This window comes from Dermacentor variabilis, chromosome 3 (genome assembly GCF_050947875.1).
Source record: "Dermacentor variabilis isolate Ectoservices chromosome 3, ASM5094787v1, whole genome shotgun sequence".
Taxonomy (NCBI): Eukaryota; Metazoa; Arthropoda; class Arachnida; order Ixodida; family Ixodidae; genus Dermacentor; species Dermacentor variabilis.
This window is the reverse complement of record NC_134570.1, coordinates 61,506,904-61,531,906: the sequence shown is the minus strand read 5'-3', so window position 1 is coordinate 61,531,906 and position 25,003 is coordinate 61,506,904. Positions and strand designations below refer to the sequence as shown.

Genomic DNA, 25,003 nt, shown 5'->3' with positions numbered 1-25,003 from the left:
AGCTGGTGGCAAACCTGCTGCTGACTATGCAGGCAGTCAGCACCATGCTTCCTGCTGACCACCCTTTCCACACCATCTGCCTACAGGCAGTGGCACTCCAGAACCAGACCACCCAACATGGCTGATTCCTCTGCTACAAGGAAGGGCTGCCGTCGTCCAAGTGTTCTCCAGTGGAACGTCAACTCACTGCGGCGGCGACATGCGGACTTCTCGCTACATCTCCTGCAGAGTGAATACGATGTGCTTGCTCTGCAGGAGGTGTACATTGCTGCAGAGAAGCTGCGACTGCCAGGCTACGTGGGCTACAGTTCTCGCACTTCCTGCTCACAGGAATCATGCCAGGCCGCCCCCTGCCTCGATGACACACATCAGCAGGGAGCCCCTCGCTGCGCAGTATACGTGAGGCGAGAGCTACCCCAGGCGGAGATACAAGTGGCTGACCTGACTGGCGGGCCGTTTGAGTGCTGTGCAGTGCGCGTACGCATCGGGGGCGTGGACACTTCTATCGCCTGTGTGTATGTCCGACCCTGCCAGCCTTGGGACCCCTCCTGCCTGCTGCGTTTGGCTAGACACCTTGGCAAAGACTTCGTCCTCTGTGGCGACTTCAATGCCCACCACACAGCCTGGGGTGGCCGGAACTGCTGTCCTCGTGGCAAGGCACTACGCGATGCTGCTGACCAACTCGGCCTGCAGATTCTAAACACTGGCGCCCCCACTTTCATCCGGCGCGGAGCTCATCCAACACAGACGGCAATCGACCTGAGCCTGACCACAGAGGACTGCCGGTTCAGCTGGGAGACGCTTCCTGACACCTGGGGTTCCGATCATCTGCCCCTGCTCCTGACTCCTTTTGGAGGCAAGTCCCCCAGGAGCAGAGAGTGCCTCACAGTCAACTGGAAGGCCTTCCGTGAGCTCTGCCGGCAGGCGGACAACGACGGGGATCTGTTGCAGATGATCGTGGAGTGCGCCAATGCCGCTACCATACGCTCTACTGTCCCAGAGGGCAAACCAGTTCCGGATATACGCCATCTAGAACTGCGAGCTGCTCGGCGCCGTGTGGAACGCAGGGCCCGGCGCACCATGCTTCCGGAACAATGGACGGCCTACCGCCGCGTGGATGCTGTCTGCCGCCGCCACGCCCGACGACGCAGACGGCAAAGCTGGGAGAGCCTCTGCTCCACCATCAGTCGCAATCCAGATGGTGCTCGAGCTTGGCGCCTGTTAAGGTCACTGATGGATGCTCCAAGCGCGCAACGCCAGTCCTTAACCGTGGCCGTCCTCATGGGCATCAGCGAACGGGCCCTGGTCGAGCGTCTAGCCGACCGGTTTGCTGAGAGGTCTCCAGTCCCGCAGATCCTGCCCTCGACGGTCGCCACAAGACGCTGCCTCCCTCCCTGCCACCATCCAGAGTGGGTGGCAACACAGATCTCCGCCCTATGCAGCGAGCCTCTCCGCATGCACGAGCTCCAGTCGGCGCTAGCTCTCACACGACGACGGAGTGCTCCGGGAGCCGACGGCATAACCTGTCAGATGCTGCGTAACCTTGCAGAGCCACAACGGGTACGACTCCTGGAGCATTTCAACTCCTACTGGAGCACCGGGATCTTGCCTGAGAGCTGGCTGACGGCTGTGGTGGTGCCTATGCTGAAGCGACGGAAGCCTGCGACTTCGCTCTCCTCCTACAGGCCTGTCTCCCTTACCTCTGCAGCATGCAAACTGATGGAGAAGATGGCCCTATCACGGCTCGAATGGATAGCTGCCCAGCAGAAGTACTTTGCAGAACAGCAGTCTGGCTTCAGGCAAAAGCGCTCAACGGCGGACTCCATCGCAGATGTGGTAGCCACCCTGGAGGATGCCAGGGGTAGTGGGGACGTCGCCATGCTGCTGCTCCTGGACGTCCAGAGTGCCTTTGACCGGCTGCCGCACGAGGTGATCGAGGCTGCACTGGACTGTTTAGGTGTCACCGGATGTCTCCGGGGTTTCATCTCTGCCTTCCTGGTGGGCCGGAGTTTTCGTGTACGGGTAGGCAAGGTGCTCAGCGATCCCAGAGACATCACCTCCGGTGTCCCGCAGGGATCAGTGCTGAGCCCTTTCCTCTTCAACCTGGCACTGGCAGGACTCGCAGCAGCACTACCGGCTGACAGCCGCTACCCAGTCTGCTGCGCTATCTACGCAGATGATGTGGCGCTGTGGATACGAGGACCCAGGAGAAGCATCGCTGCCATCCGGGGCTCTCTACAGAGGGCATCAGAAGCGGTCATTTCCTTCCTCGGTGGCATTGGCCTCTCCGTGTCCCCGGCAAAAACAGAGGCACTACTGGTACACCCGCTAGCCTCCGCACGCCTCCACGTGAAACAGCTGCGCATTGCAAACACCACCGTCCCATGGAAGCGGCAGGTCACGTATTTAGGCCTAACCATTGATCATCGGCTCTCCTGGATTCCTGCTGTCAAGGCTGTCACCTCCAAAGTCCGAAGAGTCCAGGGGGCAGTGAGCAAGATGCAGCAGCGTGGTCGGGGCTGCACCGTCAAGTGGGCGCTGCGGATGAACCAAGCGGCGGCCACATCCATCCTGCTATATGCCCTGCCGCTGGTTCTACTATCTCCAGCCAGGAAGCAACAACTCGAGAGACTGCACAGGAGCGCAGTTAGGAGCATCCTCGGTCTCCCCAAGCACTCTCGAATTGCTGCCACACTGGCCGAGGCTGGCGAATGGCCACTGTCGCTGCACATGCTCCAACGTGCCCTTGGGCACATTGACCGTCTGCACCGTGCTCCAGATGGTGGGGCTCTGCTCTGCCGACTGCGGAGCCAGCCACTATCTCGCATGGGGGCCCTCTGTCAGCTCTACGAAGAGCTGATTGTACAACGACCAGTGCCCATGGTCACACCTCCGCCACACGAGAAGCCTCCAGAGGTGCACCTATCCCTGAATGGAGCATCAAAGCGCCGGACGCCAGCAGCAGCACTACAACAGGCAGCTACTGGCAAACTCCTGGAAGAGCTGGACGGCAGGCTGCTCGTGTACACGGATGGCTCCGTGCTCTCCAACGGCTCCGCAGCGGCGGCATGTACCATCCCATCTGAGGGCAGGAGCAGGCAGTGCCGACTTCCTTTTCGCGCGAGCTCTACAGCAGCTGAGCTGGCGGGACTCCACCTAGCTGCAGACCTCCTGGCTGAGGATCCCCCGACAAAACCAGTGGCGGTACTAAGTGACTCGCGACCGGCTCTCCAGGCACTCTCCGATCACCGCCGACACGGAGTCACTGAGACCCTCCTGAGAGCAAAAATCTCGGCCCTCTCTGCAGTGGGGGTAGCCATCTCCTTCCACTGGCTGCCTTCCCACGTAGGGATCGCTGGAAACGAGGAGGCGGATGTCCTTGCTAAGGCCGCCCACCACCCGACCGTTCCACTCACCAGAGCAGTCGCAGCATCGGACTTCTCCAGGCAGCGACTCAAACAGCTGCTCACATCCAGCCATCCAGATAGTAGGGTAGCTACCAACCGCGCCCCAAAACTCCTCCCTGAGAACGGCCTCTCGCGACGGGACCGTTCTACACTCCTTCGTCTGCGCACGGGCTCCGTGTGGACGGCAGCTAGGCTCCATGCCAAGGGACGCATCGCCTCGCCGGCCTGCAGAAGGTGCGGTGACGCCGAGACCCTTGAGCACCTACTCTGTACCTGTCCTGCATTAGCCCAGGAACGCGCTCCAGTCACTGCCACCTACCGACGGTATGGACTTCCGGCTACGTCAGAGACACACCTGCTCTTCCCGGCCCGCTACCACCTCCCGGCTCTGGCAAGCCTGCTTGAATATGTTTACACAAACGGGCTTCTAGATCGCCAATAGACTTCGGCCTCACACGGCCTCTGCCCGAGCGCCGGCCATCGCCCCTCGATGATGCTGACGTCTGCTGCCTGAAGCCTACTCTCCCTCTCCCCCTCTACCCTCTCATCTTTCTTTCCCCGCCCCCATTCCCCATTACGCTGCGCCGTGCTCCCATATGGGCTGCAGAACTGAGCGTATTTTCCCTCTCCTCAAATCACGAAGAAGAAGAAGAGCTCCTTAACGCTATCGCGTTAAAAGCGTGCGACACGAACACGGAGAGGGCGTCCGCGCCCTTCGGCGGCTCGTCGGGCCAACTTAGCCCCGCCTCGTTCACGAAACGCAGGAACTCGACCGGGTCGGAGTCGAGCCGCGAAACGCCTTCCGAACAGGACTCGTACATCTCGAGCGGCTTGCGACCGAATGGCACCGCGGCAGAACCGACGTGTAGCATTTTTCCGAGTCCGCTGTACCAGCTGTAGATTGCGGCGTCCATGGCGGACGCGTCGTGGTTGTCGCTGGAAAGGAAGCCGGCGCGCGACGGGGAGGAGCAGACGTACGCTGCGAAGTCTTCGCACGGATCCACGCTCGAGGTGGCGATGATGTTGGCGAGAAGATCGGCGTGTCGAACGCAGTCTTCCGTTCGGCACATTGGGTCCCGGCTGTGCGCCTTTAAGCGATGCTCCCACAGGAGGAGCAGGACGACGACGAACGACACCCAGAACAGGCCGAACCCTGCGGCGATGACCACTGTTTTGTTCCAAGTGACTCCGACCGAAGGATCTGCGACGACAGCGTCGGGAAGCTGTCTCTGAAAGAAGAGCGACGTGAAATACGTACAGGGGCTTGAATAAAAAGATACGTCGTTGTCTCGTTTGTGTGTATGATGCGCAAAGGATCGAGTTAGTGCATTATAAGTAGACAGTCCCTTTTTCGTAAACTGAACGAACGGTGCAAACGAAGCATATAAAGGAACTCACTGGCCTTCCACTCTGTGAAGAAGGATGACCAGCGAAGCTGTGTATGAGGGTCCCTTAATGGCGAACTGCACCTATACCGTGGATTGGCCTGGAGTTTCACTATCTTCGGGATCGGCCCACGTATTTCACGCCTGCTTCACATTCGCCGCAGGTCGGCCCGGCATTGCGCTATCTTGGGGATTTTTTTCTACACGCGGACACGATAAGGCGGAAAGTAGGCCTTAACAGCTTCGCTGTAGAAGTTGCAAAAAAGTATGCATGTCAATAGTATTATGGAACCAACACAGGCATGTATAGGCTCCCTAAGTATTACGTTTTAGTTATATGCGGTTTTAGCAAGCGACCCCTATGCTGACCATACCGACAGACGCTTTGCGTCGAAACATATAAGTACAGACATATCTGCCTTCCTTTTCGATTTGGTATTGCTACGTCTCATCACGGCCAAAGGCCACAGGCAACACAGCCAAAGGTAGGGGTTGCCACGAGGTAACGCCCACCCATCCATCAGCGCCTACCAAGAAGTCAAAGCAGCGTTGACATCGACTGCTGACGGGTCCATAAAAGGCAACACCACTACCTGACAGCCTGAACTAATGCTGAAGAGGGCCAACCTCAAATGCTACCGAAGAACGGCGCCAACCTTGGATTCGCAGGTTGCTATTCTGCCACAAATCCCATACCGTCGGAGAGGGGGATGCTAGGGGATGGGGTGCTACGGAGCGTTGCGATAGCATGGGCGTGGTATCGCAAATGATTCCACGATTGTGTTTGGCGGTGATACAGTCATCAGATGCCGTAGTCGAGTCGCCTAGGGAAGACGACGGTATTAAAAGCGAAGACCTATCGTGCAGTGGGGGGGGGGGGGGGGGGCGACGTGTCCTGATCTGAACTCGAACGTTAAAGTTGTTCCTGCAGGGAGTGGACATCCGTAACTGAAGCCGTGTGACTAATGCCAAATAAACTTTTTCCTTCATTCCTACTACCGGACGTATTCGTCGGTGGGCTTGGCGGATTCCTTGCCCCAACACCAATCCAATCCGCAGCAGTAATTTAAAGGCCCAAGAAGGAATATTAAAAACTGTTTTTCTTCAATTTTTATATTATTGTTGTTGATAATGCAAATTAGGTATGAAGATGAAATTTTCAGACTAGCCAGAGCAAGGTCCATGGCTTTTCGAGATATGTTATGTTAGAAATCTCTATGGCTTTGGCTCCATTGACGTACGAGCCCGGACGTCGGGCGAAATTATGCTATATACAGGGCTTAGTAATAAGTATCCATTCTTTAACCACGTTTTTAATATGCGAGAAGGCATGAATTATGCATCTGCTTGTGTTCACCCGTGTTATCGCTACGGTAGTTGGTGAGCCAGGATAATGCGCAGCCGCCAAACGCTGAAGTGCCTAGACCTAGTTTCGCTAAAAAGGCGGAAGGAACATCGATTATTGCGATAGCAAATTAGTATGCAGCTAATGAAGTAAGGGTATTAGCTTCATTGGCCGTTTAAATCTGTAAACGTTCACTTATTAACTAAATTAACAAGCATGGTGTCAGCAGGCACACCAAGCATACACTCATCACACTCGCTAACTGTGGGCGCGCAATCAAAACTCTGGCCTGAGGACGCGCGGCAAAAGCAGCGAGCGACGTGACCTTCGTGCTGTCTATCGCTTCGACGCAAAGTGAGCAGCGAGAACATAACTCGCACAAAAGTATGAGCTGTCGGCACACCTACACCCTGCAGATGGCTTTCAAAGAAGGGCGCGCTCGGCCGGGGAATACCAAATTGCAGCCAAAGTATAATGCCGCCCCCAACCTTCCCTCCCAGTGGGACTATGCGCGCGATAGAAGACAGTGGGCTGCCTTCCCGCTTTCTTTCCTTGCGCGCACAAGCTTGAGCCGCGGTCGTCTACGGTCGTTGGCGCCCCTCGGGCGCGGCCGCGCGAACCGTACTTGCTCGTGAAGTACAATGCCACCCCCACGCTCTCCCCTTCCCCGGCCTTCTCGCGCGACGGAAGAAGGCGCCTTTCCTCCCCGCTTTCCTTGCTTGCGCGCGCCTGATTAAGCCGCCATAATAGACTCCCCTCGCGCGCTTTCACTCTCACATGCAGCATACGGCGCGCGGCGACACTGTTATCGCCCTTGGACTTTATACGGAACATCACGGCGACGGCAAAAGTGCGCCTGGAGTGTCGGTATGATCGCGTCCTATCACTTCATTTCCTTAAAGGCCCCTCTTGGGCGTATTACATAAGCGGTGTGTTTACAATAGAGCCACATTACGTCACTCGGAAAGAAAATTGGTTATATCAATAAAAAATGTTCCTGAACAGGTTATTGCTGCAATTTGGTGCGAAAGGCGGTTCCATTCTATGCTGCGCGCGGAGAAAATGAAGAGGAAAATGTAATGGTACAGAGATGTGGGCTTTACACTTGAAGTTCTTGGCCGACGCTATGCGGGCAGGGGGTGCGATGTAGGGTGGATGACCGACATAACTAAGCGGTCTTCTCAGAGCCCATGTCGTCAGCTGCAATTTGCCAGTACCCGGAACGAAGGTCTATCGAAGACAAATATATTGCGCCATATAAACCATCGAGGGAGTCATCTATCCGCGGCAGCGAATACACGCCTTTCTTTCTTTTTTTGTTACTCTTTTCAGATGATGACAGTCGACACAGAAGCGCCAGCTGTCATCATTTTGTCTGAAGAGCACGACCCTCGAAGCCCAAGGGTTACAAGAAGACTCAGTGATATCTCGGACAAGTATCTTGTCGACTTCCTTCTGTATGACTTGACGCTGAGTAGGGGAGAGGCGGCAGGCCCGCCGGGGGCGGGGGAGGGGGTGAATCGGGCTGGCGTTGCCGGTGTGCGTCCGATGTTTCACAACCATCGTTTGATCCAGTGGCCGGTCATCGAGGTTGAAAATGTCCCAGTACGAGGCGAGAAGGCAACGAAGTGCGTCCGCACGGTGGGCCGCAAGGTCAGGAGCGATCATAACCGTTAAAGGCTCTAATACTCGGGTTTTAGGGCAGAAATATGGTACAGTCGCAAGCCGGTGCCAAGGTTGCTAGAGATATTGCCTGAGGTAGCACATGAGGGCATATAGGCCGAAATTCACCACAGGAAGACAGGTGGCATTGTCTTTTTTACGGAAGACAGTGTGTGGGAATGCGACGTTCTGCGACAGGCCGACGGTGGTGTTGGGCGACAGGATGTAACCGTCGTCGGCAACACGTGAATGGAGTGAAACGGCGATACAGGTCACGGCGCGGGTAGGTAGGCGAACGTAATCGGCGGAATGCTCCTTCCCGAGTGCTCCAGTGCAGCACCTAAACCTTCGGATTCCTCAGAACACTAGTACGTAGCACGAGCGTCTCGAGTAGCTATAAAGCCCCGTTCATACTGGCGGGGCTCGGTCGGATCGCGCGACGTCGCTCGCGACGAAATGATTGCCGCCGGTCCACTTTCGTAAAATGCGCTCTGCACGCACGGAAGCTCGTAAGCTAACTTTTCCTAGATTTGTTTTAAATTCATCGTTAGCGCAAAAGTATTCAGTCTATGTGGGCAAACAAAAATTGATGCGGATTTCACGCAGTTTGGGATTCGGGAAGCCGAGCTTTCGTGAACCAGGGAGGTAAAAATCGCGTGTTCTGACTGGCTTGCGACACACGGGCTATGTTTTTATGGCGAAGCTGTTGATGGTTAGGGTTCCATGCATTTTTGTTTTGCGTGTGCAAAAACCTTATGCGGATGCCACAGATAATGCAATACCTGACCGACCCGCGGCGGAGGTGAAGCAGGCTTGAAGCACTTCGCCCACTTGCACAAGTAAGTTTTATAACTTGCGTCCAAATAGAACCCGTATCAGATATTAAGCTGATAAGAACAGATACTACACTTTGACCCGCGTCGGCCATGCCTACGTTCACCCCACCCTCTCTTTGTCAGCGTTCCAAGTGCTTGCGTATCCGAACTGTGAAAATGGTTACACCCTTAAGGGTGTTTTCTTGTCGCAGTGGTAACACCGTTACCGTTAAGGCCTTACAAAATCTTATAGAAACCAACAACGTAGCTCCAACTAGACGGGCAATAACAAAAGACGTAGTTGAAAACTATGTATACATAATCACTCTGACAGCCTTGGGCGCACAAAAACATCTGACGAGAGAATTTCTCAGGCAGAGATATGAAATTGTCCTGTCGGATATTTTTGAGAGCACCAAGGCTGTCAGAACGAATACACAGTTTTCAACTACATCTTTTGTCACCGTATGTCTAGTTAGAGCTCCATTGTCGTCCTGTAAATTTTTTTGGAAGGCCCTAACGGTAAGGGTGTTATCAGTACGACAATAAAACTTTTAAGTGTGTAAACATTTTTACAGTGAATAGTTTCATTTCCTTCAGCTCTCGCGTGGTGGCGGTCCCGTTGAAACGACACGCGTGTCTGGTTTCTTCTGGCACCTCGGGTTGGCGGTCCCGTCGTTCACGCGAATGTGTATAAAGATAACGGTAAATGAGTTCGTACCTTTGTTCAAAATTCTGCGTCGCGTGCCAAACATCTTTGCTGCCGATATACCTTCCCAGAGTGGAATGGCTCTTGGTTTCGTTTTTTTTTTTTTTTTCGGTGACGAAAATCGGTCTCGGATCGATCGGCGCTACGAGGGCATTTATAAGTCGCGCGACGTCGATTTCCCAGTCGCTGCCAAGGTCAGCGGCCGCAGAATCGGCGTTGCGAGACCGAAGAATGTCCTGCCAATGTGAACGCGTCCCCGTACAGTTGGCGTTCCACGGTGAACCAATCTTGGCTGCGCGAGGACGCGCGCGAAAATCGGCGCCTTTTGTATCGGGCGTGAAAGTTCGAACAGCAACTGCCGACCACGCAAACGAGCACGAAAGGTAAAATCTATTCGCTTAAAAAACAAGAAGTCAAATTACAGTTCTTGCTATATACTTGTATACTCACGACGTCTCGATCACCATCCAGTTGGCAAAAGCTCAGCGAACGGTTGTCTTCCCTTCCGGCGATACGGCTTTCGGCATTCTTCGGATGAGTCGAGGCGCCCGTCGACATCAGAGTAGGAGTGTACGGCACCTGCAGATTGCTCAGAGCACCACCGGATTCTGTGCCCACACCGTAGGGTGACTGTCCCGTCAACGGAGGCATTGCTGACGGTACTGACGAGCCGCCTGGCGTTTCGGGGCCTCGAAGTCTTGGAAAGAGCCACGACGGCATCGTTATTCTTGCGGGCCGTGACGCGGTCGCGCTGAACGACTGACGTATCGGGTACGGCGCCGTGGCTGAATCCTTAGAGGCAACACCGTAACTGCGTGGTTCCATCCACGGCGAAGCTGACCACATGCCGAAGAGCTCGGGCGCGCTTCCGCGGGATCCGATCACCAGGGTCGTCTCGTCCATCTTGGTGCTTGGGGACAGGTCAAATAGGCTCCCTCCCCAGACAAGGGAGGAGGATCGGAGGCTCCATGGGTGAGCACCGGGCGGCGCCGTGGCGCCGAAGGAGGGTTCTGACTGCAGGCACTCTGGCTTTGCTGTGGGCCGCGGGTCAACAAGTTCTCGGGCCGAAGCAGCGCTCTTGCTCTCCGTGGCGCTCTTTTGTTGCAACGACGACGAGACGTTGACGGCGGTAACGTCTGCCTCTTCTTTTGGCATCAACCAGACGGGCTCACAAGCCGCGGTTCTGACCGATTCGCTTCCGGAGGCGGACGGTGTCCAGTCGGTTGTTTTAGGCAACACGCTGACGACCGGCGTCAGTGTCGCGCTCGATGACACCGACGCCGTCGACGACTGCTGCGAAAGCGTGGTGGACTCCTGCGCCAAGCAGCTCGGGTGAGACACTTGATCGTCGCGTTTGAGCCGGCGTTTCTTCCTCTTTTTCTTCTTTTTGCTCCCGTCTTGGCTTTGATCGGAACGCGGAGGAATCGTCGAGGCATCCCTGCGAATGGAATGCCAGCAGAGAAGATTAGTGGCGCGTCACATGGCCAAGGATGAGCAGCCCTGGAGAGGCTTAGACAGACGATTTCAAAAATCGTTCATACTGTTATGGGTGTTCCTGTTAGCCTACTGAAGGCTGCCGACGCGTTACAAATTTCAGGAACAAATTTCAGTCCACTGCAAACACGGCCCACCAGCCTTGTTTGTGGGCGCAAGCGGCGCTTACGCCAATATTTCCACCCGAGGCGTATGCATTTTGGCTTCACGTGGGGCCATGGCGGGCCACTATGGATATTCATGGGAAAATGAACACGGCGTTGAAGCTTCATCATGCACCGACTTACTGTTCGTTTACTTTTTATTTACTCAGAAAACAGCTATTGATGGTGATTTCAGGAAAAGCCGCGTTCATCGCGCTCGCCGTTCTCAGCAGGAAAATAATGTTACGACACCATAAAGAAAGCTGCATATATATCGCAAAACTTGGCTGTAGATCTTAAGTCTCGCAAGGTCGCAGTCACACTACTCCGTGCACCATCCTAGACGCATCTAAAACAGCCAGCCTCGAACATACTAACAGCACAAACACAGACATTACTGAAGCCACACCATTCCCGATTATACTAAAATGGACCTAGGCTACCAAACCTGTAAAGACTGCGCACCGCGGTGCTTAGCCCTTCATCAAGTACACCTATCGGGAGTGCTCCGTGACGTGCCCTTTTAAATACACAACATGTTCCATAGTACCAGCGAAGAAGCGTCCCGGCAACTGGGAGGAGTGGTCCATTCCACCACGAACCTTCGACAAACAACGGTGGCCAATGTGCTGAGCCAGCACACTGTGCTGTACCAGGAGTCCCTGAGTCTACCCAAGAGGCCAAGAGTGGGGCCTCCGACGCGGTCGGAGTCCAGCTCAACGACTACTCGGACGAAGAGTTGTTAATAAAGCTTTCTCTCTCCCTGACGCCTGCTGCCACCCTCGCTCCTCTTTAATGCCGAGCGGCGAAGAACACGCTGTTTCCGAACAAGTCGGCGCGGTTGCTGATCGCAGCGTTAGGTAACTGTGTTGCAGGGAATTATATCGCAACTCCGTGAGGTTTCTTCCGATGCAGTGGCAGCTGCATCAACGCGCATATCTGCATCAAAGCGCCACTGTTTCTAAATCACCCCACATATACTAAAGATTAGTACTTTATGTGTGACCACTGTGACGCCTGCTCGGACCTCACCGATTATTTTTTTTGTCACATTCACCTATACCAACCAGTTCCCACGGTAACTAATTGGACATGGCGTTCCGCTTGAGTTTGATGTCGCTTGTTCGATCACTGACAATGGCGGAGATCTCGAATGGTGCGGATTAAACAAAAAAAAAGAGAAAGAAGGCTGCTAGTGCACTGAAAGTCAGTCGTATATGCAACCCGCTCATATTACCTGTCAGATGCGAGTCACTAGCCTGGCGACTAAGCTGAAGAGCACTGCAAGTAATACAGAGTTTTAACAGCGGACCTGTTCTAAGTGGACCCTGCGCCGTACGTTGTCCGGTGTAACGCGGGGGGGGGGGGGTCAATACGCGCCAGAGCGCACGCCAGGGGAGGGGGAGAAGAGGGGTATAGGAACAGGTGTTGCGCCGGCGCGCGCCGTTTCGCCCCATGGAGTCCGCTGGGCGCGAGCGGCAGCGCCGACGGTGCGCAAATCCCAAGCTTTGAGAGCGAGAAGCCCAAGCAAAGCACAAGCGGAGCAATGCCGCTACCACCGAGGATCGAGGTCGGAACGCACAAGCCAAGCGCCAGTGGAGGCAAGCCAACCCCCACTTTCAAGAGCAGGCAACCCAAGACAAGCGCCAGCAAAGGCAAGCTAACCCCCAACTTAGAGAATAGGAGGCCGAGCAGAGACGTTCACGCAGAGAGATTCCTCTCACCGAGGGTGCCGATGGATGGTCCAAGAGACAAATCCTCGACCGTGAGTGCCGCCACAGTTTCAAGGTGTCTGATAGACTGCGATCTAATTTATCACAGCCTTGCGCAACTGAAGAGTGCGCAATCCTGAACCGAAGCTCGAATGTAGCAAAACGACGACAACAAGACAGAATACTTTTATGAAAATCGGGCTAAACACGATTTCAAACTTGAGAAAACAACCACCAACATTGCTGTTTTGGCAGCTTTGATTGCGCGGAACTGTCTTTAGTTTTCAGATTAGGAGACCCAAGAAGCCTGTTTTCTGCTTCCATGCGCAAGATGCTTGCGTGCCATCAAAACCCAAGTAGCTTCGGATATTTGCGTTTGCAAGCCGCTTTGTTCCCCTAATCTGAGTCCCTCAAATAATACTGTTTAGTTTGCGCGCAGCTCTTTGTGATTTTCGCTTGCCACCCCGGAGAGACTGCATTATTAGTTCCAAATCGTTTGTCACTGGACATAAAGTGCTCAGACGCCATCAAAGACGACTTCGAGAGCCAAATGCAGAATCATCACTGTTCTTTCGTCTACTTTAGAGCAAAAGCTCTAATCCTCTAGGTACGACTCCCAAGGTCAATCTCGGCGAGCGTTTGACCTTGGGAGCGTTTGACCGTGTGACGGCGTGCGTTTGGGCACGTGTGAGAGGGACACACGTCGCGTGATCCGTTGCGGAGAGGCGTCTCAGCTGCGCTCGCTCGAGCCTCGCCGTTGTGTGCCACTGACTAGGCGAGGGTTTAAAGGGCTAAATATAGCCTAACGTAGCGTGAGAACGCGCACACTTTACGTCACGTTGGCAAGAGAAGCGTCGACATTTCGACCGATGGTTCGACGCACTGGTGCACCCTACGTAACCGGGCGCTGTCAACGCGCTCCGATTCTCGCCAACGCGCTGATAACGTCGTACTCTAAACACACCTTAAGCTTGGTCGCTCAGTCTGGCCATGGATGAAGCACGCGCCGGTGGGAGCGCGTATACTCTTCGCCGCAGGCACCAGGCTGAGTCTGAGCCTCTTGCCGACACAGAACGCCGGAACGAAGCACTAAAGAAGCGTTTCTGACTATGCTTAACAGAGGTTTCGCTCGTATAACTAGGCCCAAGCGATGTTGAACCCCAGGCACATTTTTCTTTTGCTGAAATGAGCCTGCGACATCCAGTCTACAGATTGCGTCACACGTAGAAACCTCACCTGGAATCGGGAAGCTTCTTCTGGTCAGTCGCCATGGAAAGAATTTCACCTCGGGACGATTCCGCGGAGCCCTCCTCGCGATCCGTGTCTACTTCTTCTTCTTCTTCTTCCACTTTTTCGTTCAGAGATCGATGCTCGTGAACACTTCGTAGTTCTTCGTTTTCGAGACGGCAGCTCGGTGGGCCCCCTGCGTCGTGGTAGAAAACAATCATTCAAATTAGGCTTACGCTGGTTATTAGACAACAAGAGACAATAAAAGTACTTAGAGCAGTACAGGAGAAAATGCTCAGGTACCCACTGTGCTTCGATTCGCAAAGGCCCTTATTAGGTTTTGTGTAGCCGACTTCTTCCATCTCCATCTGTGTTACCGTCTGTGTTACCATCTATGTTACCATCTGTGTTTTTCCATCTGTGTTACCGACTTCTTGGGGGTGGTCGTAAACTTTATTGAAAAGGGGAAGGGGAAGCGGGGGGGTGGCTGAGAGATCGGGCTCAAGTAAAGCCCTGGGCCTGCTTGGCCTTCTCCGCCCAGTTCACATGTTCAAGCTGTCGGTCGACGTCCCCGTAACTGAGCCAGGCTGTCCAGTCAGTTTCGCTGCTGACGGGGGGATGAGAAAACGGGAGCGAGATGCATTCCCACATTAAGTGTGTGAGTGTCCCAGTTTGTGAACAGAGCCTACATAGCTCGCTTCCCTTGCCCCCTGTGATTTTGGTAATGTAAGTTGGGTGTGGGTATGTGTTCGTCTGGAGTCGCCTAAACGCGACCGCCTGCATTTTATCGAGTTGCTTGGCCGGTGGTGGGAGCGCGCGACGCCTCAAGCGATACCCATGGGCTATTTTTTGATAAGTCTCGCAGGGTTCCTCGTGTCTCTCCTCCTCGTTCACACCGTCGGCATCCGCGGATGAGGCTCGGCGCGCGAGATCTCGAGCCAAACTGTGAGCCGACGCGTTGCCGGGCACAGTCGCTGAGCGGGGGTCCACACGACGGTTTTCAAGCCACTTAGGGGGCGCAGCGGGTGGACATGGTACGCCTGTTTATCCTGTTATCCGTCGCTCAACGCTCCTCCCTCAATGCATGCTTCGGTTCGATTCTGTACACTTCACTTCTTTCACCCCATTATAAGTTGCTTTTGATTCCGACATCTTCAACTCCCTGTGACCGGCTCATTCGATCTCTTCGAGCTCCTTCGTCTTGTTCTACTTGTCTATTCGGGCACTTAAACAGTGGCACATACCCACTCTTGTCTTGGGCATTTGCCAAGAATGTTCTCGTATCACAGTCGCACACGGGCCTATAGTTTCCCATGACTTATGGCTGAAGTTGTCGTATACTGTCGGCTGTGCAGAGGCAGCCGGCATCTGAAACGCTGGAAGAATGTTGCAAAGAAAACTTCGCTCTAAAATTAAGAAGGCACGCAACAGCTCGACCATTCCGCAGCGCACGCCTTGAAAACAGAATAGAGCACAGCACAGCGGACCGAGGCCCATGATACCGCGATGCGAAGCTGGGCCCAAGGCCACGCGATTGTCGCTGTACTCGTGGGCCGCCCGTGGGATCGATACCGGACCGAGGACCTCCTGCATTCCTTTAACGCCGAGACCAGCGCGATAGAATGCAGCCATACGAAGCAATAACGGTGCCAAAGGGAGGCCGTTGGCGCGTCGAGATGGCCTCTTTTCGTTTGGCAAGCCCTGGTTCACACGAAAGAGTGCCGGATCTGGCCAATGAAACCTGCGACGTCGGTTGCTTCGCCATCATATTGAACTCGGCTGATATTATAGACTTCCCTCGACACCCGTGTTCCACTTTTATATGATATCGTCGCTTGTTATCAGTTGGGGGAAAAAACATAAGTTCCAGGGGTGCGCGAATATTCGGCACTTTGAGTACAAATTCAATAGTCTTTGGCTAATCGATTCATATTCGATTTGAGAATTTACCAGAAGTTGTCGAATTTTCTTTTTCTTGTTAGAATACGAAGCGTGTACCAACCCTTACTTGAGTCTCTGGCGAGACAGACCGATGCAAAGAATAACTCTTTCTTTTGATTCTGCAGGACGGCAGCGGAGGAGACTGGAATTAGACGCCAGTTACCCACAGCAACCAAGTTGTCTATCATCTTAGAAGTTACTGGGTTGTCTGGCCCTTGGCGTGATGCCCGCGTGCATCAAATAATGTAAGCGTTTTTTTATGCACTGGCCTCCAGGAAAACTTTTCGGGGTGCGCAAACATTCTAAATATCGAATATGAATCGCATAGCCTTTGCGCTTCGATTCGTATACGACCGGAAAATTCGCCCACTGAAACTGTCGAATATTCGAAGCTTTTCGAATACTCTATTAGGGCTGCCGCGTGTCAGCCGCTCCTGGAACGCGACTTCCTTCCCTGAAACGCTGCTATCTGCAGACGACGAGAGGTGGCGACACAAGTTTGTGCTGGCTCCGTCGCGGCAGCAGCTCGCATCCCTATAAGCGCAGGCAAATTTGCACTTTCTTTCGCTCTCAAAAACCAGGCAATGAACTGTGCCGAGTGTTATACTAAACAAAGTCGACCCCGAAATGCGATCGTTCTGCAAAATTTGAGCAAGGACAGTGCAGCGGTGAGCGCAAAACCTTTTTTTCGAACACGCGCAGCGAAATCTTCGGGACACTGTCAATCAATCAATCAATCAATCAATCAATCAATCAATCAATCAATCAATCAATCAATCAATCAATCAATCAATCAATCAATCAATCAATCAATCAATCAACCAACCAATCAATCAATCAATCAATCAATCAATCAAAGCTTTATTGCAGTTTGCATTACAGTGTGCTGCAGTACAAACTGGGGGTAATAGAGAAAAAAAGTCTATGCGACCACTTGACAAAGCTCTCGAACCCATTTAAGAACATTGACAGTTACAACAGGAGAAAAAAAAAATGAAAAAGCTCAGCAATATTAAAGTACAATATGCGTTGTGCAATGAAGTTACCTCGGACATTGTGAGTACAAGACTTACGTAGATCTTTATACAAAGATATATGGGACTACAAGACTTACGTAGATCGTTATACAAAGATATATGGAACTTCAAATGTAATTATACGTACCATGTAGGGAATACTCGCATATTAAATAAATAGTATGAAATATATTTGGATTAACGTGATACAGTGTAAAATTACAATAATAAAGGAAAAGTAAAATGCTTTAGAATATAAGGTCAACAAGAGCTAAGTCACAAATAATAATAATAATATTTGGGGTTTTACGTGCCAAAACCACTTTCTGATTATGAGACACGCCGTAGTGGAGGACTCCGGAAATTTTGACCACCTGGGGTTCTTTAACGTGCACCTAAATCTAAGCACACGGGTGTTTTCGCATTTCGCCCCCATGGAAATGCGGCCGCCGTGGCCGGGATTCGATCCCGCGACCTCGTGCTCAGCAGCCCAACACCATAGCCACTGAGCAACCACGGCGGGTTAAGTCACAAATGAATCTCGAATAGCTGGAAATGACGTATAGCAGTCAGGCAATATGTACAACATTGTGAAACCATAGTCAGTTCTACTTCGAGGTAATGTATAAGTATGCCGTGGGTATAGGTATCAGGTACTATTAAATAATATTGGTATTATTATTATTATTATTATTATTATTATTATTATTATTATTATTATTATTATTATTATTATTATTATTATTATTATTATTATTAAAGTAAACAGACAACGAATACATCGTTTGACTGTGGAGTGATTTATTCTTACTTTTTTACTAAGTAGTGACGTGTGCAAGTACCGCCGCATGGCAGACGGGAATTCCACAATATTTACAATTTCACGGTGAACTACATGATTACGAAAAGTAAATGAAACTCGGCACAATGATAGAGTCGTCTTAGCGGCTAATTCTCATATAATTGGTTTTGGGGTAGTTTAGATAAAACACGAGTTACAGCCGTCTCCTGTAACCATACTCCTTCCGTAGAGGGCCATGTATTGACAGCTGACGGAAATTCTGTAACGTTTACAACTTCCCTGTGAGAGCGAACTAATTATGGTAAGCAAATGAAACTCGCCGTAATGATGGAGTCGTCTTACCGGCCAATTTCAGTGTAAGCTTTTCCAGTAAATATAGATTATATTGAGAGCTACAGAGTATTCGCGAGAAACTGGAAACAAAAACGGCAGGGGGCGTCTGACACGGACGCCTGAGGAGAAGGCTCGAGTTTTGTGTCGGCAACACTGACACGATCCTGGGGGGGAAGTGGCCCTTAACAGCTTCGTTGAAAAAGAATAGCGCAATAAGAAAATCAACACGGGTTACAAGTACAACGAAGGCAATTATTCAATGAATACATACATGCAGGAAATGTTTAGTACATTAAGCGAAGGTAAAATATCTAACGCGAGCACAAATCACAAGGTCGACGCCATTAAGAATAAAGCAATGCATAAAGCTAAGAGTCATCGTTCTGACGGTAATAGGGCAACATAAGATAAGAATATGAACCAAGAGTTAAAAACATATTCTCTCATTTGTGTTCTCACGTATGTAGCGACGCCAACGTCTCTCTGTCAGAAAACAGGTTGCCATACGCCTGTGCCTTAGAAGAACTTCAGTTCGGCAGTTTGTTTGTTTTGGAAGCATAGCGTCTGTTGTACGCAGAAACTTCAAGATGCGACTTACATTCTTCCCGCATTTGGGAACGTGTTCATTTCTCTTTTTTTATTAATGACATTTTCGTGATGACAGTACATAACTGGAAACAGTTGTTTCCCATTTACAATTTCCTCAGTTGATTGTGTGACAATTTGCAAATGACATATTTGTATAAGTGTGACATATAAAGTAAGAAAAACCACTCTTCTTTTCACCACATGCTCCCCAAACAAACTTACTCCGTTTAGAAATGAGGAAACATTCGATATTCCATCTGATATTCAAGAGTCGATTTTCTCAAATATAGTTATTCGATTCTTAATGAGAGCAGCATTTCGGGAAAGTTGGTAATCTATTGCTCAAATAATATCGCGCAACAAAAAAAAAAAAAAAAAAGAAACGACACGGATGTAAAAGAAGACGACACACCAAGCGCAAACTTTCAACTAAGTTTATTGTACCACTGGATCGATTTCATACATGTGAAGTAGTGTAGACTGCGCATGCGCTTACATGAAGATGAACTGCGCATTCATGTAACATAGTTACGAGTCATGTGATGCCGCCTCCAAGAAACTTAGTTCTTTTTTTCTGTGAGAGCCATAGAAGGGAAGCTAACACACTTTTCACCCAATTTCGCGATCAACTGCGCTTCAGATATTTCACGGATGAGCTGCGTGCTGCCACGGCAAACAATCGTGCATTGGTCCTCAAGAGGTTTGCATCCGTGATCGCGACAATGAATCGCCAAGAAACCACCCGAGCCATTTTTTACATTGTTGCTGTGTTCACGGAGCCGATTATTGAGGCAACGCCCAGTTTGTTCGATATACTGCTTCCCACTTGAAGGCGGGAGGTTGTAAACCACCCGGTGGACACAAACGACAAACATTTTGCGGTGATGCTTTCTGCACTTATCGGAAGGGACGGCAGTTGGATCCGTTAACCTGCCAACCTGCAGCTGACAGTTGGGCCCTCTGCCTGTCAGCAACCTTTTGTCGTTAAGAGCACAGATACTGTGATTAATTTTTTGAAATCATATTCTGACCATGGTCTTCAGGCGTTTTCTATCGATGTAAAGGATCTTTACTATTCTTTCCCGCATAGAAGCGTACTGTCCTGTGTTAAGCAATGTATTGATGAGCATGGTGCTGTTTCCTTCCAGAATGAGGTCGGCATGACTTCCAGTCAGTTTTTAGAACTTGTAAAGCTTTATCCTAATACCACCTTCATGACTTGGGGTAACCATTGTTTTTTGCAGAAGAGTGGAATTTGTATTGGCTCTTGCATTGTTCCCATTCTTAGTGACTTGTTTTTGTCCTCTTTAGACCGTGACATTTCATTACAAATGCAAGGCACTGCAGTTCCTAAAATATTGAGATACGTTGATGAGTTTTTAATTTTCATTGACTGCTCTTCTAATGCCTTCATTCTGAAAACTAACAACGTGTCAAAAACTTTTCAGAAGTGTTTGGTTCCCTTTCAAACTACTTATAACATGCCGGCAGATAGGTCTCTTCGTTTCCTTGATCTTCGCCTGAGCTTTCAGGACAGCCACACGTGTTGGTCGTATGAGTCGTGAGCCATGAAGCCACTTCTGCCGTATACGTCCGCACATTCTAAGCTTGTTAAGCGGGCCATTATCAGCTTGTGATTCAAGAATACCTTTAGCAAGTCTTGCTGTCATGTAGTGGACGTAAGCTTTGAAAAGTAAAATCGACGTTTGTGCTTGGCTGGATTTTCTAGGGTGGTGCAAATGTCTGTCGTGGAACGCATTTTAAGAGAAGCGCGATCCAGCAACCAGAAGTCAGGTGCCGATGCCCCTCCCAGCATACGACGTAAAGTAAGTGTTATACCTTACATGCACGGGATATCCCAAACTTGAAAAAGATGGCCCGAAGGGCGAATGTAAGAGTTGTTTTTCGGATCCCAACAAGCTCGGCAAGCTTTGCAGTTTGACGGATCCAACTGCCGTTCCTTCCGATAAGTGCAGAAAGCATCACCGCAAAAAGTTTGTCGTGTGTGTCCACCGGGTCGTTTACAACCTCCCGCTTTCGAGTGGGAAGCAGTATATATCGAACAAACTGGGCGTTGCCTCAATAATCGGCTCCGCGAACACAGCAACAATCTAAAAAATGGCTCCGGTGGTTTCTTGACGATTCATTGTCGCGATCATGAATGCAAACCTCTTGAGGACCAATGCACGATTGTTTCCCGTGGCAGCATGCAGCTCATCCGTGAAATATCTGAAGCGCAGATGATCGCGAAATTGGGTGATAAGTGTGTTAGCTTCCCTTCTCTGGCTCTCACAGAGAAAAGTACTAAGTTTCTTGGAGGCGGCATCACATGACTCGTAACTATGTTACATGAATGCGCAGTTCATTTTCATGTAAGCGCATGCGCAGTCTACACTACTTCACATGTATGAAATCGATTCAGTGGTACAATAAACTTAGTTGAAAGTTTTCGCTTGGTGTGTGGTCTTCTCTTACGTCCGTGTCGTTTTTTTTTGTTGCGCAATATCATTTGAGTTATTCGATTCAATTAAAAAAATCATTATTCGAACACCACTAAAGATAACGTAATACACTGAGAGCGTAGCAAGGAAACCACGTTGAAAAAAATAATCATTTTGCAGCGAGTGCAACCACGTTGAAACAGCCATTTTGCAGCGACTGCACAAGCATCCCCATAACCGTGTTCAAAAAGGGGAGGCTCCCACAGAAACACCGCGAATGGAAAAAAATTCCGTTCAAATACAGGTGGAACAGCCTCTCCTTATAAAATATTTTTGTTTCTAAAATGATTTCAAGTTTCCTACTTTGTGGTGCTTTTATATGCCTATTTAATGTTTATCATGAGCAACAACTCACCCGACAACGTACAACACCCAACAGCGAATTGTGACAATACGTATAAATAACCTGTCGTCTACAGTCCTGGCTAAAGTGGCAAATTCTGCGTTTCTTTCTTTCTTCGTTTCTTTTTTTTCTTTCGTTCCGATGGCCTTTTTTTCTTTATTTATTTCAGGAGGGGAAGGTGTGGCGGATGGCGGAAGAGGTAAAGGTTAGGTCAATTTTTCGAGTACAAATAACGTAAGCACGGAAAGCGTTTCTGGGTTAGTACGGTAGTGAGACACAGCTGGCCGCGAACTGATAACAGAACCGTTAAACTTCTGTTTTTTTTTTCCTTTAGCTTTCTTTGTTGCTTACTTCCTGGCCTTTCTGCTTGCCATATATAGTCGGTTTTTACACTCGCTCCAGAACCACTTACTAGACGTAAGGAGAGTAGCGGAAATAGGTATTGTAAGCTTAGGACGGTCAAAAAAAAAAAAAAACATAGGAGGTGTGCGGTGAAGGAAATAAGGAAGTTTAAAAAATATTTAGGTTACGGTTGGAGTTTCTTCCCCGTATGTGTTTGAATGCGGAAGATTTCAGTTATGTACAGGTTAACTTTAAAAAAATAAAGAAATGCAGGTAGCTCGGCATCGTACAGGAATTGGAGTAATGTTTCTTAGAATGGGTATTGCACCTGACTTTGTGGTTGTAGTTTACTGGTACATCCCGCTTCAAATCCCGTGTGTTTCAGTTATAACTTTCATTCAATGTTTTCGTTAGCACGACCATGTCCAGCTTTTCTAGACACGCACCAACTAGCGCCCCAAGCGGCCCCGGCACGAAGCTAGCCCGTTTTCAATGGAACGAGCGGGTTTTTCGCGAATACCGAAAGCTGCACGTCGATTATTGAGAAAGGCAGCTGACAGGCATGTTCTGGAAGACAATCCACACGAGCCAAATGCAGTAATTACGCTGTGGCAACCAAGAATTCTGTTCCCAAAGCGGTTAAAGATTATGCAATGGAAGCCAACGGAAACGACGAAAATTTGTACTCGATTTTCGAGAGATAAGCGGTAGCTGCGAAAAAACTACAGCGTCTATCTTAAAAGTAACTGCAGCGTACGTAGTCCGGAGACAGCTTTCGATTGATGCCTATACTGACTCTCTACACATGGCGTAACACCGTTCACAAAAGCGATTTCTGACACAAAGTCGTGCAAGTTCACGTGGCTTCTACACTCTACACTCTTAGAAAAATTTACACCCTTTGGGGTTTATCTTGTCCCACAACAATAATCGCCATCTGTCTTGCCCGCGTTTCCTTTCTTTAACGCGGCGAGCCCGGTACTTCCCAGTCACGAACGGCGTGCGCGTTATCAGTGTGACGTCGCATTCTCGACAGGAAAGTAGCGAGCGCCGAGTTTCAAGAAAGGAAACGCAAGCAAGGCAGATGACGATTATTGTTGTGGGACAAATATACACCCCAAAGGGTGCAACCGTTTTAAGGGTGTATAAGAAAAGCTTACACCCTTTGAAGTGTATATTTGCCAGACAACGATAATCGTCACCTCTCTTGCCCGTATTTCCTTTCTTGAAAACGCTGCGCTTGTTACTTTCCTGTCGGGAAGGCTATGTCATGCTGATAACGCGCATGCCGTTCGTTACTGGAAAGTACCGGGCTCGCCGCGTTAAAGAAAGCAATTGTGGACAAGACAGATGACAATTATTGTTGTGTGGCAAATATTGGGGGCGAGCTCCACCACTCGAAAAGCTGGCGCCACCGTCGCCATGACGTGGCATGAGGGAGCGCGTGGACACAGCGGCCGCGTCGGCTGCTTCGGAAGCGCCGAAACGAGCTGAAAACGAAAGTTTATTGTTCCACCTGCGCTGTGGATCTGATTAAGTGGTGATGCTTTACCGCTTGACAACATTTGAAAGTACTCTAATAAGTAGTGGCTGCCTTTGGAGGCGTGCAGCATGGCAGGCCACTGTTCGGTGCCGCAGTGCCGGACGTACGCAACGGAGCCCGATGTTAGCCTTATTCGCACGTAGCCGCCGGGCAAGGAGCTGCGTGAAGCTTGGCTCGCGAAACTTATACCGGCAGACAGCCATCGCCTACAACTCCGGTATGCAGCAAGCAAAGACGTGAGGAAGATTTCTGCTACAGCGCTGGGACTGCGATGTTCGGTTAGTAGCAGAAAACGCGCACTGAGACGCTCGCCCGCGCCCGCTGCCCGGCTAATGTAATGACGGTTTTGGTCTATGAACTTGCTGATGCTAGATACTGGCAAGTTGACTGGAACGGAAAGGGAGCGGTAAGACGCACATTAAAAAAAAAAAGGCACGGCATATGGGCATGTTTGTGTTATGAATTAATGCACTGGATTACGAAAAAAAAAAGCAGAGGGAAATCGCACGCTGAGAAGACCGAGAAACATACACTGTGATGCAACTTGATAAATAATATTGAAATGTCCAAGAATTTAAAAGACAAAAAAAGATTGAATCGTGACGACGGCACATATACAGTCGCCGAAGGCGTCGAAATCTGTATAACGAAATTATTTTTGAACAGTTCTGATAGCGTCCACGCAACAATGATTGCCAGTTTACTGTCAAATGCTCATATGCTGCGGCCTAAAGCTCACGGCACGGTGCGAAAACCCGCTCACAGCGAAAGCAAAACATTGTGCGCGGACATGCATGCAGACGCGCAGTCGGTCGCTGCGAACCCCTGCGATCGCTGCATTGAGGCTTCATTCTTTTATGCTCCATTTGGTTATACAGACAGTCCGTTATAAGAACATATTTCTCATAGCTTGCGCTCAGCGTCTGCCTACATTTAATGCAAGAAGCCGGTTCGGGAGACTCCATCGCTGCGACCGCGTGCAGTGGCTTTTACTGTACGTATTCGGTAAAGAGCGTCTGTAAGCGATTCTGTTCTTCCAGTTTGCCCAAGATTATTATATCGACAGTCAAAAACTTCCCTCGTTTTGAGAGTACCTACATTAATGTTTAGGAGGGCTGACGCGCGGTGTTCTTATTGAGCGTTGTAAGCGAAACCTATTAGGAGCGCGCCGCGTGATCCCTCATACTACGCAAGGGACGCGCTTCCGACAGATGGCGACTCCGTAACTCCTCGCCCCCAATACACCCCAAAGGGTGCAACTGTTTTTAGAGTGTATAAAAACCCGAGCGGGTATCACTTGCGGCAACGTCAGAAGCCGTCGCCGAGTCGTTCAACCGCTAGCACCTATCGTTCCGCGTCATGCTGCCATCGGTTGGATGCCGTGATACCAATTTCTTTTGTAACGCTGCCTAGGACTGAGTTCGGCAGTCTTTCACCACATGGCCGAAAGACAAAACTGACGATTTGGTTTCAGTTTTGGTTTCTTCAGTAGGGCTCTTCAAATACTATGTTTTCTATTTTTACTTCCTGTAACGTAGGAATGCGTTCACATTTCCATCATCCCGATTGCATCCCGATTACATTTCTGAGCGTTGCTGGCATCAGGCTGGATTTCCTGGCGTCATTAAGAATAAAAAGTCGGGAGGCGCTTAAGCTTTGCCTTTAAGAGTGGAACGCGATAACATTCAAAGATCC

At 50.5% G+C, this 25,003-nt stretch overlaps 1 protein-coding gene and 1 pseudogene across 1 annotated transcript; both read right to left on the bottom strand.

Moving 5' to 3' along the window:
• Positions 1–4,042: 4,042 nt before the first annotated feature.
• On the bottom strand, positions 4,043–15,214 carry LOC142574540 (uncharacterized). Its single transcript, XM_075683596.1, has 4 exons — positions 15,148–15,214; positions 13,909–14,095; positions 9,774–10,761; positions 4,043–4,636 (listed from the first exon to the last, which is right to left on the bottom strand). The coding sequence occupies exons 1-4, from the start codon at positions 15,212–15,214 to the stop codon at positions 4,043–4,045; spliced, it is 1,836 nt and encodes a 611-aa protein (XP_075539711.1).
• LOC142576941 (U2 spliceosomal RNA) lies at positions 8,548–8,727 on the bottom strand (annotated as a pseudogene).
• Positions 15,215–25,003: the final 9,789 nt, after the last annotated feature.